The 18489-nt window shown below is 41.1% G+C and overlaps 1 protein-coding gene across 2 annotated transcripts in view; it reads right to left on the reverse strand.

Annotated features, from left to right (window-relative positions):
* The window catches only part of CAPN7 (calpain 7), a 36771-nt gene that overhangs the window by 5598 nt on the left and 12684 nt on the right, over positions 1 to 18489 (reverse strand). For both annotated transcript variants that reach the window (XM_019536682.1, XM_019536690.1), the window contains 10 exons: positions 17796 to 17881; positions 16683 to 16776; positions 14096 to 14242; positions 12147 to 12253; positions 10433 to 10553; positions 10047 to 10191; positions 7582 to 7681; positions 4260 to 4395; positions 3651 to 3726; positions 1414 to 1559 (listed from right to left, as the gene is read on the reverse strand). In XM_019536682.1, coding sequence (XP_019392227.1) covers positions 1414 to 1559; positions 3651 to 3726; positions 4260 to 4395; positions 7582 to 7681; positions 10047 to 10191; positions 10433 to 10553; positions 12147 to 12253; positions 14096 to 14242; positions 16683 to 16776; positions 17796 to 17881 — 1158 coding nt within the window. The remainder of the gene's footprint in view (positions 1 to 1413; positions 1560 to 3650; positions 3727 to 4259; positions 4396 to 7581; positions 7682 to 10046; positions 10192 to 10432; positions 10554 to 12146; positions 12254 to 14095; positions 14243 to 16682; positions 16777 to 17795; positions 17882 to 18489) is intronic.

Below are 18489 nucleotides of genomic sequence, written 5' to 3' on the forward strand. Positions count from 1 at the left end.
GGAGGGGATAAAGCAGTACCCTACAGCATGTAGCTGCATACAGGCAGGAAAGACACAGCCAAGCTGTGCAGTTAGTGCATGCGCACAAGTAACATTCTCTGTAAAGTGCTAAAGAACCAATTATGGCAAGCCATAGGCTGAGTATCCCTTTATTAAGCCCATGTCCCCTCCTCAAGATGGTAAACATAGTGCTTTTGAGATGTTTCCTGGCAGCCACTACCCACTCTAGCAGTCCCTGTTCCTCTAATGCTCTTTCTGTCTTGTTTTGCCATGCTCTGACTCAATGAAGTCAGCATGCAAAGTTCCACTAAGCTGTGCAATTAAAATACAGAAAGGAAAGGGCTGGTGCCAGTGAGAAGAACCAATGCTTAGAGTCCAGAAAGGGGCATTTGAAAACAGCAGTTAACACTCCTAGAAGCGTTGTAACATTCAAAATTGCTGTCCATGTCATCAGCCTTGCATTGGGCTGGGGAAGGGGCTCCAACCATAATTCTCTACAGCCTCCCTTTTCTCCTCCCAGCATGTCTTTTGGTGGGGAACAAGGTTAGTATTTAAACAGGAAGCAGTTCTGTTCACTCTAAAACATGCCCTACTTATACAGTACTTTTAAATGTTTCTCATTTTTCACTATTTGTGAGCAGTCACAGGATATTAAAAGAATAAAGGGACCAACAAAAGGTACTAAACTAGGACAGTGGGTTTTCATTTCAGCAGTGCCTGTCAAACTAGTCTGCATTTAAGCATGAAACCTAGGGCTGGATTGGGACAGGTGCGACTGAAATGCAACTAATTCTATGGAATGAATTTAGTGTCAGTGTAGAGGCAGTGTGTATGAGCTGTGCTTTACTACTTTTAGTAGCAAAGGAAACATTTAACGCATTGGCATGGGATCTATCAGTTAGAGAATGACCTTTAATTTTCATCATGAACATAAAGAGTTGGAGAAGCAGTGAGAAAATATTTTAAGCCATTTCAATTAAAATCCAAGGTGGGTGAAAGCTGGGTCATGTTTTGGCCTTTACTTATAAGAAATAAAAATACTTTTACCTTTTCAACCTAGTCCCTAGTGAATACTACTTCAGAAAATCCCATAAAACTGATACAGGAAGGTCACGGACTGAAATATTATGCAACTAAGCCGACTGACATTATGTTGCCCTACAGAAACAGAACCAGAAAGCACTGGCCTACATGATGTCTGCCTTCTTCCAGTGCTTCAAGTCTATCATTCACACCTTCCCCAAAATAAATACATTTATCCAAAAATACTTCTTGTAAAACAGCTTCAAATAATTATTTCAAGGAACAGATATTTTACAAAACCCTGCCAAGTCATGGACACTCTCTCCCCCATGTTTTTACATTGAATGTAAATTTATTATAATATGTTTCCATGCTGTCTTTAATACATACCCTGAGAGTATAGTGGATTGTGTTCTGTTTCTCATACTGTGACACCACCAAGGTAAACGTGTGGGATCCTGGAGAGGTCAGCTTTATCTTTGTTAGATAGTGGGGGCTGTTTATCCGAATCCCATCAATATATGGAGATGGGTCAGCTGGGGGTGGAAAAAGTGCATATTACCACATCACCAAAAACCCCCAGGGTTGTTGACAATCATTAGCCATTTTGCACTGGTGTACTTTCTGCTGAGCAGTTAGGTTACCAACACCAAACAGACAACAACCAGACTACACTACAAGTACCCAGGCATGCTATTTTAAACACAACAGCATCTTTAGCTTTCTTTTGAACGTGTTTTGGAGTCTTTTCAGTGAACGCCTAATTAGCATTTGGGAAACTGGGCACAATATTGTACCTTCTTGGTGAATCAAGAATGACTCTTCCCAGGGTATGCTGGGAAATACAACTTCAGTCCTGCATCAAGGGTCCAATCCAAGTTCCAATGAACTCAAAGGGAGTCATCAGGTATGACACCTCTATTTTAATGGGCTCCAAACTGAGATTTTATGTATTTTATGCCTATTAAAAAAAAAAGTTAAGGAGGAAGTCCTTCCTAAGAGAAGTCTCTTACAGACATGCTCTTTAGGGCACAGCAAAAGGCAGTCCAGGAATCCATGTCTAGGATGTAGGCTTTAAAAAAACAAAAACAAAAAACAAAACTATTTTGGATGCTTCTAAAAATGAAGTTTTACAATATTGTTTTCTCCTTTTTGTATTGTTCCCCCTCAAATAATGCATTCACTTTTAGCACAGACTGACAGCTCTACAGTTACAGACTTGATTCCAGTGACTACCTGTATAAGAGATCCATTTGAATGACTGCATCACTACCTAATTTATTTAACATACACTATCAGACACTGACAGTGCTTAAGAACATGTCAGGAAAGCTCAGACTTTTATTGGCACCTCAGTTTTCCTTCAGGCTTATTTCTGCCCCATTAAAATCTGGAGGATCTAGCTGCTGGCTTTGAGTAGGCATAAGATCAGGCTTTATTTTCTTTTTTCATGGACTAGGTCCCTTTTAAATGCCTGGAGGTGGGGGGGGGTGTAGAGGAGGGAGGGTAACAAATTGAAGCTTAGGCTTGGGAAATCCTGGTCTTTGTGCCAAACAATTAAAATTGCATTGCCCCGGTTTCATCTGAACAGATGTGGAAAAAATAATATTGCAGCTCTACAAATCTGTTGAAATACTTTAAGATAATCAAAATCTGTGAGAGGGGTTAAAAGCAGCATAAAATAAATTAGGACATAGGATAAAACAAGACTTAGGCGGATATTATGTTCAAGTTAAAAGATCTACCTGTGGGTAGAAACCCCTTGTAGAAGATGTTTTAGGCACAGATGAAATAATCACTTCACTATACCAAGACTGACTTTACCCACTTGGGAGGTCACTTTTTAGTCAAAAGGTCACATAAGTGCTGCTGCTAATACTAGTCAGAGCCATGACTGATGTACCAAGAAAGAACAAAATACTTTTAATGAAACCCTCTCTTTGGAAATACAGATGACGATCTGCCTAGATCCCAAAGGACCTTCCCTGCAGAAACAGCCTGGAATCTAAAGCAACTTCTTGGCATGGTTCACTGAACATGATGGGATCTGCCCTTTCTGACAGCTGCCACAAAAACAAAAACCTCTCAATGGGCCAGTGTAATAGGCAAGAGCAATCTACGTATAAGAACATGACTGACAATTAAAGCCCAGATTCAGAAGGAGATTTAGGCAGCTTAATGCGTTTTGGCCAGAATTTGAACCTTTCCCCTCCTGTGCGGGTTCTATGTAAAATGCTTAGCAAAGCATTCTAGGAATGAGTGCGTGCCTGTCTCCTCCTATGCCTGGTTCCAATGACAGTGCAGTATTACCATAAAAATCAAGCACGGTTAACTCCTGATGAGGAGTTTTGGACACTGAAAGGAAGAAAGGCTCTTCTTAAGTTCAGTAGATTCTGGGAACAGGGCAAGTCTTCTGAAGATCAGAATGGTCAGCAAGTCTGAGCTATTCTAGGAAAAGACAAAACAGTGGCATAGACATCCTAGAGACTTTGCAACTTGGTCAAAAGCAAAGTCACTATGTCAAAATTTGAAACCCCGCCCCTCCCATGAATGACTCTGAACATGATTTCTTTTCTATCTTAATTAAACCATAAGCATACTTTTCTTGGCAACTGTTGTACCCATACCTGGATAGTAAACTTTTTTCCCATCTGTTTTGTACACCACCAGTGTAATGAACTCTCGGTTGTGAGCAAAGTCATCCTATAAAGAGATGATTATGGTGAGTTGCACACTGATCCAGACTGCTATGAAGGCACTGAAAAAACGAAAATTTGCATTACTGCATTTGTTTTAGCACATGGCTTGATCTGGGATTTGTATCCACCAAGGTGCTTAAGGATGCACCAAGACTGCTCCCACTAAAGACTAAAAAAATTTCAATTGACTTCACTGACAGCCCAGTCTGCTAGAGTCTCCTGGTGGTGAAGTAACAAGTCTACCACAAGTTTTTGAACTGTGGTATAGAACTAGACAAACAGCATATATTTTAACATAATATTACTCATATCCTATATGTGGACCAAACGAGAGAGTTACACTATATACATTTTTGTATTACAATGCAGATAGGTCACTTTTTAGTTCCCTACACTTGAAGAAAACACAAAAGTAACATTTATTACAATGCAGAGAAGTAGACAGCCTTCTATCCAGCTCTATGCACATGCTCAATTACAACAAACAGTACAGGAAAAAAAAACCAGTATTGGTTTAGTCAGAATACATCTTAATACCTTGTCTGTAATGTGTCTGCTAAGCAGGATCCAGACTGCAGCTCCACCTTGTGGACACTGTACCTCCAGTTTGTATTGCGGATTATTAGCCAGGCTGTAGGCATCTTTCACGGGACCTTGCTTTGCATCCCAAGTGCTAATAAATACCAATAATTTGATTAATAAAGATGCTAATTCATATCTTTAAACCTACCTGCAAATAAGATAAACTGGGCAAGCTGCAATGGATAATTGCTGTAACTGTGGCACTAGCTGCAAAAGTAGGGCTATGTAGTAAATGCTTTCCCTGGTATTTGTTGCAGCAAAGCCATCAGTAAAGCTAGATCAGGAAGAGAACAGTGGTTTGGCTCAGCAGATAAGAGCACAGACAACAAAAAGGACAAGATAAAACCCACTTCTGGACACACTCAGAAGGTAGCAAATGATTGCCATGTAGGATGCTATTACTGATATTCAGAAGGAAACCTGTGTCTTCTAGAGTAATGGTTTTCATCTTTTTTTTTTCATTTGTGGACCCCTAAAAATTCTGAATGGAGGTATGGATCCCTTTGAATTGTAAGTATGGGTATTCATGTGCTTTTGATTGATCAGTCATCTTTTGGAGACCCCTCAGTCTGCGGACCCCTCAGAGGTCCATGGACCACAGGCTTAAAACCACTGTTCCAAAATATTGTTCCAGCAACTCTAGCTCAACTATTACACAATAGCTAGTTTGGGGGGAAAAAAAATGGTCCCTTCACTTTTTTATTCAGAACATTTCATAAAACATTCACTATCTGCTCCAACTAGTTGCAGCAGCCTGGATCATTGTTTCAAACCATCATGCTTTGCTTAGAAGAGGATGTTATAGGTGGAAGAAAAACAGAAAGAACTGAAACTCCTTTAAACAGCCTAACAAACTGGAGAGAGACACAGGCCTTTGTTGTCTGTGATGGTTTCTTTAATGTTCTTTATTCAAAACTGTTAATGTTGCATTAATTAGCAGGTCCCAATTATTCCTGTTGCATATCTGTTTGTAAGCAGCCATGTGCACCATGCACTTTCCAAGGAGGCAAGAAGCAGTCTCTGACAACCTAGGTTCAGACCTGGGCTCTGGGAAACCAGAAACAATTTTTGTCTTTTCTTTCCCCACTTAGTATGCACGTGAATTTGTCTCCCTGTAGGCAGTGTGGCAGAATTGGACTATTTCAAGCTGGTTTAAAGTTGGATAAGGCAGTAACTTTCGCAGATGAGTTCCTGAAGCCTAGTGTACAAAGGAAGGGAGAGAAGAGTCTCTGGAAAGCTGGCAGACAGGCAAACAAGGGTGGTGAACTCACACTGACTGGCAACATGGGGAAGATGACACAAGGCAAGACCAACTCAGAAAAATAGGAAAAGAGTTGCACAGTTTTCAGGAGGGAGACAAGAAGCCTGAATGTGACAAGACCATGCCAGGGAGCCAGCAAAGGGATTTAAAAAGAATGCACCAGCATCTTCCTGGGAGAGTGGGGGGCACTTTTCTGAAAAGTTGTTCACCTAGGTCCTGGTGTTCTCCCTTGACATACTTGTAGGCAACCATCAAGTCACCTCTCAGCCTTCTTTTGCTCAGGCTGAACAGAGCCAGATCCAGAAGTCTCTCCTCATAAAGGCCTGTTCCCCAGGTCCTTGATCACACAGGTGGCCCTTCTCTGCACCTCTTTGAGCTTGTCTACATCCTTCGTGAAATATGGTGCCTAAAATTGGACCCAGTACTCCAGCTGTAGCTTCACCAACACTGAATAGAGGGGGAGAAGCACCACTTTGGATCTGTTGGCAACACATCTGCTGATGCGCACCAGACTTCTATTTGTTCTGTTGGCAACTTTGTCACACTGGTGGCTCATATTCATCTTCCGGTCGATTGTCACCTCTTGGTCCCTTTCAGATGCAGTGTCAGCCAAGTGAACCACCACCCACTGTACAGATATGGTGAGGGTTCTTCCTACCCAGATGAAGAACCCGGCATTTGTCCCTGTTGAACCTTAAACGGTTTTGTTCAGCCCATAGAACCAGCCTGTCAAGGTCTTCCTGAATCCTTGACCTGTCCGCTGATGTATGCTTGTCCCCACAGGTTGGTATCATCCACAAACTTAATCATTGCACTTTTTTACTCCCTCATCCAGGGTCATTAATAAAGATCTTAAAAAGCACAGGCCTGAGCACTGACCCCTGTGGTACACCACTGGAGATGGCCTTCCAGGATGATGCCACCCCATCAATTACAACTCATTGAGATCAGCTGCTGAGCCAGTTCCCAAACCCACTTCACTGTAGCCTGGTCTAGGCCAGAACTCTCCAACTTAACTGAGATGACTTCATGGGCAACCGTATCAAAGACCTTGCTGAAATTTAGGTAGATGACATCCACCTCCTGTCCCATGTCCAGCTGTTAGTTATAAAGGGACACCCGGTTTGTTAGGCATGACCTCCCCTCTACAAAGCCATGCTGGTTGCTTTTCAATACCCTACCAGATGTGAGCTTGTGGTTGATGGCCTCCTTGACAGTTTTTTTTCAAAGATCTTCCCCAGGACCTAAGTCAGACTGACCGGTCTATAGTTGGCAGAGTCATCCCCCTTTTCCTTCTTAAAGATGGGAATCACGTTCGCCTTTTTCCAGTTGTGGGGGACAAACTTCCGAGTTCCACGTCTCCTCGAACAGCCTCGCCAGAGGCACTGCTATGAGCTTGGCAAGCTCTTTCAGCACTCTTGGGTGAAGGTTGCTGGACCAGGAGACTTGAAAACGTCCAAATGATCTAAGAGTGTCATCACCTGTTTTGGACTGATTTTATGAGGACCACTGTCATTGCTGTATTCCTTGCGCCCCTAGTTTGATGACCAGTTCTCGCCTGATTTCAGGAAAACTGATGTGAAGTAATTATTAAGGAGCTCTGCTTTTCACAGGGGTCAACTGTGGGCTTCCCCTCTGTGTCCAGTAGGGGTACCACAGTAGAGCTTGATTTTTTCTTGCTCCCTATGTCCCTATAGGTAAAAATTCTACTATTTATGTGCCCTCACAAGGGTTATGATTAACCCTGCAACATCTTTAAACAGAGTACATCGTCTACGGTCAGAGGAGGGGCACAGTATTTTCAAACATAATCCAGACCATAGCTGTTAAATTGGGCCATTCTGCCTTTCCATTCAGAACCTGACTCCATCTAATGGTCACATCCCAGGGACTGAGAGGAGTACAGAAAGGAGGGAAGCACCACATCAACAGTTTTAATTATCAGTGTAACATGCACTAAAAACCAAACTTATTCAAATGTTGGGAGTTTAATATCAGAAGTTTCTGTGGACCAACCTGTGAATACATGTAGATTCTTTAAAAAGACTTGGGTTCCAACTCAGATAAATAACATCATAATACTGGCAGAGATCCTCCCAGGCAATCCAGAATATCCCTACAAAAAAAACCATTTTTCACTGTTTTAAAATAATACCTTGGTTTTATTCATTTTGCATGACCCTCATTCCAAAAACTATGGGATCTGTATAAAACCTAAATTCCTTGCAAGTCTTAATATAGATGCTTTCCCTCTCGTCAAAGTAACCTCCAGAACAGGCTTGAATGGTAAACTGTAGCAGTACTAAGACCTAGCCACATGGTTACTGTATGTGCCCATCAGCAAGGCTGCTGGTTTTCCTCAGCCATTAAGATATTGTCCATTCTGGAGCACTGAGCTGAGGCGTGAGAATCCCCATCACCTCCGAAGAACTGAGTATATTAATGACTTCTGAGCTGCCCTCCACGATTGGTTTCCCTCCGCTTGACCATTCCAGTTCCCCATTTTCTACCTATTTCTAATGGACTTTTGGTTGAATAGAGTGACAATATGTCCTGGATTTCATATGCTGCTGGGCTAGTTTGTATAAACTGCAGCAAAAGTCCTGGGATTTGGCTGCTGCAAGCAGAGGCGGAGGCTGCTGCCACCCACAGTGCCTGACCCAGCTCCTCCTAAGCAGAGACTGGAAGCTGGGTGGGGGCAGGCTGGGCTGGGCACTGCTCCTCGTGCCTGGGGTGGGGTAAGCCAGGGCTATGGAACCTGCACATGGAGCCAGGATGGCTGCTGTTGAGGCCTGGGCTGCATGTGGTGAGGGAGGAGGGACTACTCCCTGTCGGGTCCAGCCTCTGCCCAGCCCTGGCCTCTGTGCTGTCCCAGTCTGCCCTCAGGGTTCCTAGGAGCCATGGGGTCAGGGTGTGTGCATGCGTATGCAGTGGTGCCCCCCCGCCCAGTCTCAGATTCCCTTAACCATAATCTGGTCACCCTAATTAGAAGGGACTGCCACTTATCCAGCACACACTCCCGGCCCCCCCGATAGGGAAGTCCATCAGCACGGCAGTACTTGAAACCTCTCCCTGACATTCTATTCACTCAACATCCATTTGGCTCCTCTTTAGTACACCGGCATTTGCTTTATTATAATATTCATGTGCAATTAGTAGGCTCTCCCACATAATCCAACTGCATCCATCAATGACAGAAATAGAAACGAAATGAGCTTAAATTCTCTATATGCTAGCAGTACCCACACAAAATCCTAACACTGAAGAAGATAACTATGCATCTTTTTGTATCAGTTATCACATTTGTACATTTGCTGGTGAGACTGGTTAGATACAAATCCAATCAGAAAAAAATTACGCCCTTTAAATTAACTCAGTTTCAGAGCCTACAGATTTAAGCTGATGGACTGTCAGGCAATAATTCATCAGTAACCGATCATTTTGCTATATTTCCTGAAAAATCAAAGCCAGACAGCCAGGATAGTGGTATTCTGCTAAAAAGTCAATGCTTTTTCTACCTGGCTCATTATACCATTCAGAGCCTGTGTGTCTATCTTTCGCTAAAAAAGATGTGATAGACAAAGCTGAGCAGAAAGGGATGCAAATGAGGATACAGAAGAAAAGCTGCATTGTTTCTGAAGCTGAACAGTGACTGGGACATTCAGGTACTGGCAACAATTTTGCCCTGTCACAGGCAAGACCCTTGTTGATTTCCCAAGCACAACACATACTATATCCCTGTGGAAGGTGTGTTCCAAAACAGCACCTGGCATTGGTCAAAACTATTTGTCTAGGGAATTATGGAGTACTACTATTGGCATGTCAAAGAAAAATCCTGACTATTTCTAGTTCTCCAGGCAGCAACAGCCTGCAACCAAGGATTTGTTAAAGCATAGCATAAAGGAGAAAATACTGAAAGCAAAATTGCAACCCTCAAACCTCTTCGGGGAAAGGAAATGAAAACCTGTTGCTTGTGTGTCATATATGGATACCTAACCATGAATGCTAGGGAACAATCTGATTAAGTACAGAAGATCCATTAGTGTACTGGTGGACAATATTTCCTCTCAATATGTATTAAATTCCAAGGTTAGCAAATACACAAAGGTTAAAAACAGAGCAAAAGTTATCGTTGACTAGATTTCAGGTAGGCTGTAGAGAGGTGATTAGTTAATTCTGCAATGGGTTAAAATAACCAAATACTTCCATCCCTTTGCCATTTAGTTGGTTTAGTATCTCATTTTCTTCTTTTGCTTTAGTTCTTCTCTCTCCCCTTGCTATGTGAACAGCTGAGAAAAAAACCAAGGAAATGCAAACCCTCACCACACCCTCCAGGATCTCAACTGCCTAAAACAAACACTGAAAAAAATTCTGTAGTCTCTTGAAGCCATCACTTATTTTAATGTTATAACCAGCACTAGTTAAGAAACAGACAAACAGAAGTGGAATTTGAGATGACAGCACCCTGTAAGTCACATTACCATTGTCAATCTTCTGAGCTGTCCTGGGATCGAAGTTTAGGTATTTTTGTAGGTCAGGGGTCCAATTTTTCATATCATTTTCACTGTATCTTCCTTTCCAACGTAAGTGACTCCAAGGATTTTTCAGCTGGAGGAATCGATGTCCCTAAAAGAGCAGTTAAAAAAAAAAAAAGTGACCATCTTTATCTTGTTGGGACATTCTTCTTGCGCAAGAGATTGGCTAAAGACTTAAGAAATACCATCTCATTAGTTTTTGTCCCACTAAAGTTTTGAATGAGATAAAAATCAAGTATCTTGTCTGAGCAAAATCCCACTGTCTCACTGGACAGTTATGCTTAGAACCATCCAAAAGGCAGCCTTTTAAACAAAATGGTCTTACTAGATACCTTATATTCTCTTATATCCAAAACAGCATATGCATGGGTTGGAACTAAACCCCACTTCTCCCCTTCCTTTTCAGACATTACTCCTGTTGCTGTTGTGATAAGAACATCTCCTTTATGAAATCTGGCCAAAAGAGAGAAAGAGACTGCTGAATTTAGTTGCATTTAGCACGTGTAAAATGAATATAGTAACATTACACTTATTGTATACTGAACTCTGGTTATATCCTGTCTGTTACCAAGACTCTGCTTTACAGATGCAGGATACAAGTACTCTTGTCTGAGGTAGGTACTATTGAAAAAACCCAAGAAGAGAAAGTCCAAGTGACACTTCTTTTGGTATTTAAAGTGTGGGATGCAGCAGAAAAAGACAACTTTGTTTCTCAGTGTTCGAGAAACCTCATACTGATTATGCTGTTTATTAAAGATATTCTTCATGATATAAATCCTCTCCATTTTTGAGATATACAGAGAATGTCAAACGACCAAATTAAAGTAGCAATTTTGAAGGCAAAAGTTTAAAAGACCGGAGGTGAAAGGTATGTTGGCAAGAGGTATGTTTCCCACATTCCCATGACGGCCATCTGCACACTCAAATGGTTCTTGCCTGTATTAGTGTAAAGCTGGCCTCCAACACTTTAAGAAGGCGGGATGCAATCCAGGGATATGACTGCAGCACAGGTTGGAGTACCCATGCTATCTTTAATTTACCCAGCATATGTAACAACAGTGACAAAATGTGACATGGTTAGAACAGTTTAGCAATTCAAGTATCCTGTACAGCTCATGCTGAAACATGCGCTGATGTGTCTTCACTGCTGTTACCCATGCTACTGATCTATACCTACACTTGATACAATCACACTTTCAGACTGCATCAGCAGTCACTGGAGATCACAAATCCTCTGAAGAAAGGAGTGGCAAAATGCACGGACAGAAAAAAAAAGGTAAGTGTATACAAGTCTTGCTTGTCTGATCTTCAGCAAGCTAATATTGCTTTTCTAGTACATTGATAATAGAGAACAGAAACTGGTCAGATAAAAAAAAAAAAAAAAATAAAAAAATCACACAAGTCTGGGGGAACTAGAAGGAAAATGCAGTTGGAAACTATGCCCAAGATGCCATTATCCCGAAAGAAAGATGTACCAGATTTGAAGACTAGCATCATGGTCCCAAGAGGAGCAGTGCACCCCCTAGACCTCACACATCTACTAATCTCCCATTATCAAGACCTTCTGTGGCATTATTACAGACAGTTCCCTGCATTTCTTTCCATTATGAAGGCAGCTCCATTATGAAGTTGCATGAAGTTGGAAAACCCTGCTTCTCCTTATATTATTTCCAGTACCTAGCTTGGGGGAGGGTACTGGCTTCCATTCCCCTCGACTTCAAATCTGTGCCCATCCATTCCCCATAACAAATCAGAAGCTGCTAACAGAAGAGAAGTGCTAATTTTTACAGTTCTATTAAAACCTTGATCTACACCTAACAGAAAATCCTCCTTATTGCATAAAATTCTACTGCCAAAGTCACTGCTGACTATTCCTCTAGTGAATTCCATGAGGAAGAAGAGAGAGGGACTCTAAGGCAGCACGCGCTAAGTGAACATGATGCCAAGGACAGAGATGATTGTGATTTTACACACTATTTTTTTTTGTAACGAACACACATTCCCAGTTACAGACTCCTATCACATTGAAAAGAACAAAATGCCTACCTCTGATAAAGCATTCTGAAAGTACCATCTTTATTGAAAGCTTGGTTGTCTGAATGCATAGCAATTCTTTCAGGTATCCAACCTGTCAGTGCATGGAGATCAATATTCTGAAATGAAAACACATTTGCTCAGCATATTATAAAGAACTGTTATCATTTTATAAAGAACCTTTCTGTGCAAACAGAACTGTTTTGCACCCTGAATACATCTTATTTTCTTCAAATGAAATAGGTCAATGGCTCCCACAGTATCTTCCTAAAAGAGAAGATACTACAGTATCTTCCTAAAAAAATGTCAGGAAATGAATTAATGGAACATTATGTTCAATTAATACAGTTTGGAAATTCTTATGTGAAGTGCATCCTATACAAGAAAGTTTATCATCTCAAAATGGGTGACTTGATAATCAAGTATTATCCACTGGCATATTTGGTTCACAGCTCTGTCTCTGAATGCACGTTCCCAAAATAAAGCCCTTTAGAGCTTATGTGCATTATAAATTATTTAGATTTTGCTCTAACCAGTCCCCAAGATACAAGGTATAAATGGGAGAGAGGCCTGCAAAACAAAGCTATATTGATTTAATTAGCACTGACATAATTTGCAAACAAAAAGACTAAGCTGTTTTTCTACTTTTCGCCAAATCAAGGTCTAGAAATACTCAGATACAATTCCCATCTCGTCTAAAGTCAATACTGGTAGACAAAACTCTGGAGAACAACAAATCAAATGGAGTTATGTCCTCCTTTTGATAATTCTGATGTTTATTAAAACAAATCCTACAGGTCAAAGTGCTTCCTCAAATAGCAAATTGAAGAATGACAGGAAAGGAGGACACACTTATGCTGTTCTCTCTCACTGAGAGCTTCTCTGTTCTCTGAACTACAATACAATGGTACCAACTTGAACAAACTTGCATGGCCTTTATTCTTTACACACACCCAGATTTGAGACTGTCCTAATAATCAATAAGAGATTAAGAAAGATGAGCAACTAGAACAGTCAGTGAAATCTATTTTTCAAGGTACCGTCCAGTATGTGAACCTTGGTATAAAACTTAAAAAAATATGCTGTCAAAGGTCAACAGGTAGAAAGCATTTCTTCATATGAATACGGACAGTTTACTCTGTTCTGCAAAACAGACCTCGTTCTCTTTGTAAGAATGTTTTGCATCCCAGATTAAGACACAGCACTGTATAATGCGGTTATTAAAGAAAACTATATGAAGCGCAGGTTCCATGACTCTAAAAATTTGTGCTGTTTGATGGAATAATTTATAGACTCACATACTGTATATTCACTGTATTTGCACTTTATATTCAATTATAGTAAATGCTTTGTGCATTGATTCCCTACCTGTGCAATCCACCTAATGCATCTTATCAGCAAAAATGACACCGGGCACATCTATACATGTGCTTTGATGTACGTTAGCCTATTTTAATGCATGTGCTTTAAACCCATGTGCTTTTGCTAATGTGCATTAAAATAGGCTAATGCACCTTTTTCTAATACCTAACAATGGAGGTACCAAACTTAACGCACATTACCCAAAGCAAATTAAATGAACGTGTAAATGCGCCTACTGAGACCAAAAGAGACACTGCTACAAGGCAAAAGGTATGGCTTTATGAAACATACTATACAAGAGCCTGAAGAATAAGTGTGCATACTTTTCATAAACTCCAAATATTAATGCGTTAGCTGTAACCAGGTGGACAGTATCACAGAAATCCAGTTCACCCAGTTGGACAACACTATTTGCACTGGCTATAGCTAACTGCATGCTTAAATATTTGCATGGTCTGCAACAAATTTTTTAGTGCACTTGATCACAAAATGCAATTCTCAAAGTTTCTCACTATTACAAAGAAAATTATCTGCTATGAGATGACCAACACAATTATACTTTTTTAAAAATCTCCTGTCAAAAATAACCTGATACTTACAGAATTTGATCCAGGAAAATCATATCCACCCATAACCTTCATGTAAGCTTTTTCTATCAGAGAAACCCACAATTCATTTTTGTTGTTAGAATAAGAGCAAAGAAGTTCTCCATTATGGTCTACAGGCAACTGGTCATCAATTATAACCTAAGCAAAATAAAAAAACCCCCCAGAAATTATCTTGCAGCTGATAATTCAGAAGTTTTAAGTTTCTTTTAAAACACAAGAACTCTTCATAAGAACATAAAAATTGCCATTTACTGGGTCAGATCATAAGTCCATCTGACCCAGTCTCCTCCATGTCACAGTTGCAGAAAAGGAGAGTGAATTGTGTCTGACCAGAGTTTATTTATTTTTTTACACTGTTCCTCTCACTTGCAGCTCTCAGCATTTAAGGTCTAGGAAGTTCTAATTCAGAGGCTGTATTCCTAACTCCCATCATCATATTTGCTATCAAACTGCTAGAAACCTGACCTTTGTTCCTCAGTTAAAACTGAACAATCAAGTCATGACACAGCAGTGTAGCATACTAGGGAGAGCACCTGACTGGTTCTCAGGAAGCCCCAATTCTAGGAAGTGAACTTTGGAGTGCATCAGAAAAAATGATTAGTTTATTCAAAGGGAGGACCACCTCTGGGCTAAGGCTATGGCTTTAATGTTTAATAAGTTTTATGATAGGGATGCAGAAAAAATGGAAAACAAACACTCACAGGAACAGAATCATCCTATAGTAGGTGACAATCACACCTACTGCAGTCTCCTACTAGGGAACACTGTCCGAGTGGCAGGAGCCTCATGTGGCTCAAGACTGTCACCTGACACATGGGACACTGCACCCATGACCTTCAACTCTCATTCTTAGCACTTCAAATATTCTCCCTCTCTCTCTCACTGGAAAATCCAAATTACACAGTTTTGAACCACTAACATTCTATTTTAAAATTAGCTGAAACCTGCAAAACATTTGCAATTAAATTTTTATTACAAAAGTATTTCTTTAAATGCAGGATTTGTAGTTATCCTATGACTGAATACTTTAACGGAATCAAAACTTCTCACCCTCGAAAAGGCTACATAAAGCCGTCCATGTGTAAACACAGGCTTAGGAATATAAAGACATTTTGTCAAAAGTCTGACCTTGTCACTTGTTTATAGTCATAGAATAAGAGGGCCCTAGTACACATGAGGAAACTGCCCCCTTCAGTGGTTTACCTGCCCTTTTTAATGATTTCATTGCATAACAGTGTACACATTTGGTGGCGAGTTACAATTTAAATGATTTTATAGAGGAGCAAACTAAAACACATCCCATGTATTTTAGGTTGCTACGTAACAAACTACAGAGATATTCCTCATGTGTACAAGGGTCCTATCTGGAGAAGACAATGGGGATGGTGCACGGGGAGCTGCAAGTCTGAGTGTGCTCGGGGAATGCTCAGGCTTGGTAGGCTTCTTGTATCCCATGTACCATCTGTGCCACCTTCTCTGGCTGCCAGCACACCCAGCCGCCCTCCTGGGGCAGCAGATCGTTCCCAGGCGGTCCCAGGTGGCAGGATGGTGCACAAAGCGCTGGAAGCCCGCCAAGCCCAAGATTCCTCAAGCATTCCACGCACTGCTGGATCTGGTGGGTGCTGCCTGTGAGCTGGGGCTACACCTGCACAGCTAGCACCCTGCCTGGGTGGCCCTGGGGGGCACCACCGCCATGGAGGGAAACACCAGGCCTCCCCCCCCACCCACAGCTCAGGGGCTGTGTGACCTGGTGGCAAATTGCAGAGGCAGGATCTGCCAAAGAAAAAGTGGTGAGGGGCTTCTTTTTTATCTCCCCCCCGGAGTCTAACTGTGTCTCCCACAACCAGCCGGCAGGTTGCGCAGAACCTGAGCTGCAGGGGACCCTGATGCTTCCCTCTGTGGTGGAAGTGCCCCCCGGACAGCACCCACCTGCTGATATCCCAGCTGGGTGGTCCCAAGGGGTGCCGCAGCTCACCCCCCGGTTGCGGATAGGCCAGCAGACTCCAGGGGGAAAAAGAAAAAAAAAGCTGACCCCTTACCATTTTTCCCCCCTGGGGCTTTACTCTAACTCTGACTTGTCTGCATATTTGTTTGAAATGCCTTAGGATCTATAACAACACACTTATTCTGTTTGTCCGGAGCATTCTGATTGGTTGTTTCAGTAAGCATTGTGATTGGCTGCCGAGAAAAATCACAGACAGAATAAGCCTATTATTATTATTATAGATTAGACAGAATAATTGTTTCAATATGGGCAATTTTTACTCCCGTAGTAGTCTACTGGGTTCACTAACATCTCTGCCTCATCCAGATATTCATCTCTAAGTGCTATACACAATTAACATAGCACATTTTTATGGCCCATTTTTCCATCATATGTAATCTATTCACAAGAGAATCCCAATGCCTTCAATGCTTCTAACTCAGAGTACCAGGTTGCATGATAGCATGATTGGACACCAGCAGTCTATCACACATTGTAAAACCAGAATAAATTTATCAAAGTAAAGGATGTTTTCCAGTTCCAAAGTCTCAAGTTTACATAATAATTATGCTGTTCTTTCTAAAAGCTATTTACCTTTCTAGGGACACCATTGATATGAAGCTTTACCATATACTTCCCACATGGGTTATATTCAGGTTCTCCTTTTTTATTCTGTGGGTAAATTATGCTACAAAGAAAAAAAGGTATAAATTACTATATAGTTCTAAATCATCTACATGATGGCTGGAAGCATTACATTAATTTGATCTATGCCTGGGATGTACAGTTTATGCTATCATCTGAAGTTGCCAGAACTACTGTATAAAACTATATTTTAAAATAAATTTGAGTTTGTTTCTCAAACAAGATATGTATACATTATACATGCATTATACTTGCTGCAGTTACTCTCCATTTAATAGAAATGGAAACAACTCAAGCATCAAGTCATTGACTGACATAGATAATCCAGCAATTGTAGCAAATTCTTTTAATGGTAAATACATGTCCCTGAATCCACAGGAAATCAAAGAACAAAGACATTTTCAGAAGGCCATTGCTTAGGGATAGTTAAAGGAAAGGTGTTAAAGAAATACCAATCAAAACACAAAACTGAAAAAAAACCAAGCACATCAGCCCTGATCGTACAATAAATATTATGTGGACCGATATCATGTGGAGCTCACCACAGGTTCAAGCCTATCACAAACAATGTTCTCTCAGGTCCACTTAACAATACTGTTGCATCAGTTGTGCAGCAGTTTCTATACTTTACTATGTCAGCAAGTCAATGATTCATGCTTACAGAATACCAAAATGAGATTGTTAAAAATACCCAAATTGTTCATAAATTGAGACCTTCATTTTATGCATCTCCCTATAGGTTGCTTCATTTTCAAAAGTGGTGGGAGCACACAAATCTCAGAGCAGGTCAGGAGAGCAGCAGATATTCAGCAGCTCTGAAGGTATGACCACTTTTAATCTAGTACCAAAAAGTCAGATATCCAAGTAGTCACACTTGAGAATTTTGAAACAGACATCTTAAATTTTGACTTAGTTATAAAAACTGTGGTACCTCAGCTTCATGCATGCACACCTATATAAATTTAAATGATCACTTCCATAACATAGTCTTGTTGCAGTTATAACCTAAACCATAAGGCAGGTTTTAAAAGCATGCACCATTACCAACAATATTTTATGTACCTTGTAATTAGCTTTTTGTTGTACCGCCTCTCATACGCTGCGCTGATAGCCAGTGATGCCACAAAGGAACAATCAGATACTATTGTCTAGGAGTGAAAAAGGAATATTCAAAATGGTCAAGCAGCAGTTACTTTAAGGAATAAAAAAGAGTTTTGAATTAAGGGAGGCACTAAGTCAGAAGCAGGAATTCACTGGAGGACAACCAGAGACAAATATTTCCTGAGCTTCTGTAACATATTCACACACATTTGAGACTCTTCTTTAAATCACCAATTTTGTGCAACTTGAGCCCAATGGAAGAAAAGACTCACTTTTCAAAAAGGACTTCAAATAAAGCCTTTATGTTAGGAGAAGCCCACTGCACTTCTAAAGGTCTCACTTTTACTCCCCTTTACATGGCTTAAATTTGATCTTACTCTCACAGGAATATGACTAAGTATTTTGACAGGCTTGATCAATTCAAGGCTTGATCAAAGGTGTTTGTTGTGGGAGACTCCATCCTGCGGGGCACTGAGGGGGCAATCTGCCGCCCTGACCCCTTAGCCCGGGAAGTCTGCTGCTTCTCGGGGGCCCGCATCCGAGACATTGCGGAGAGGATCCCGCAGCTCCTCCGGCCCACAGACCACTACCCCATGCTCCTTATTCACGTGGGCACCAATGACATGGCTCGGAGCACCCCCAGCCAGGTCATGAG

This window comes from Crocodylus porosus, unplaced genomic scaffold, assembly GCF_001723895.1.
Source record: "Crocodylus porosus isolate Cpor-Errol unplaced genomic scaffold, CroPor_comp1, whole genome shotgun sequence".
Classification (NCBI taxonomy): Eukaryota; Metazoa; Chordata; order Crocodylia; family Crocodylidae; genus Crocodylus; species Crocodylus porosus.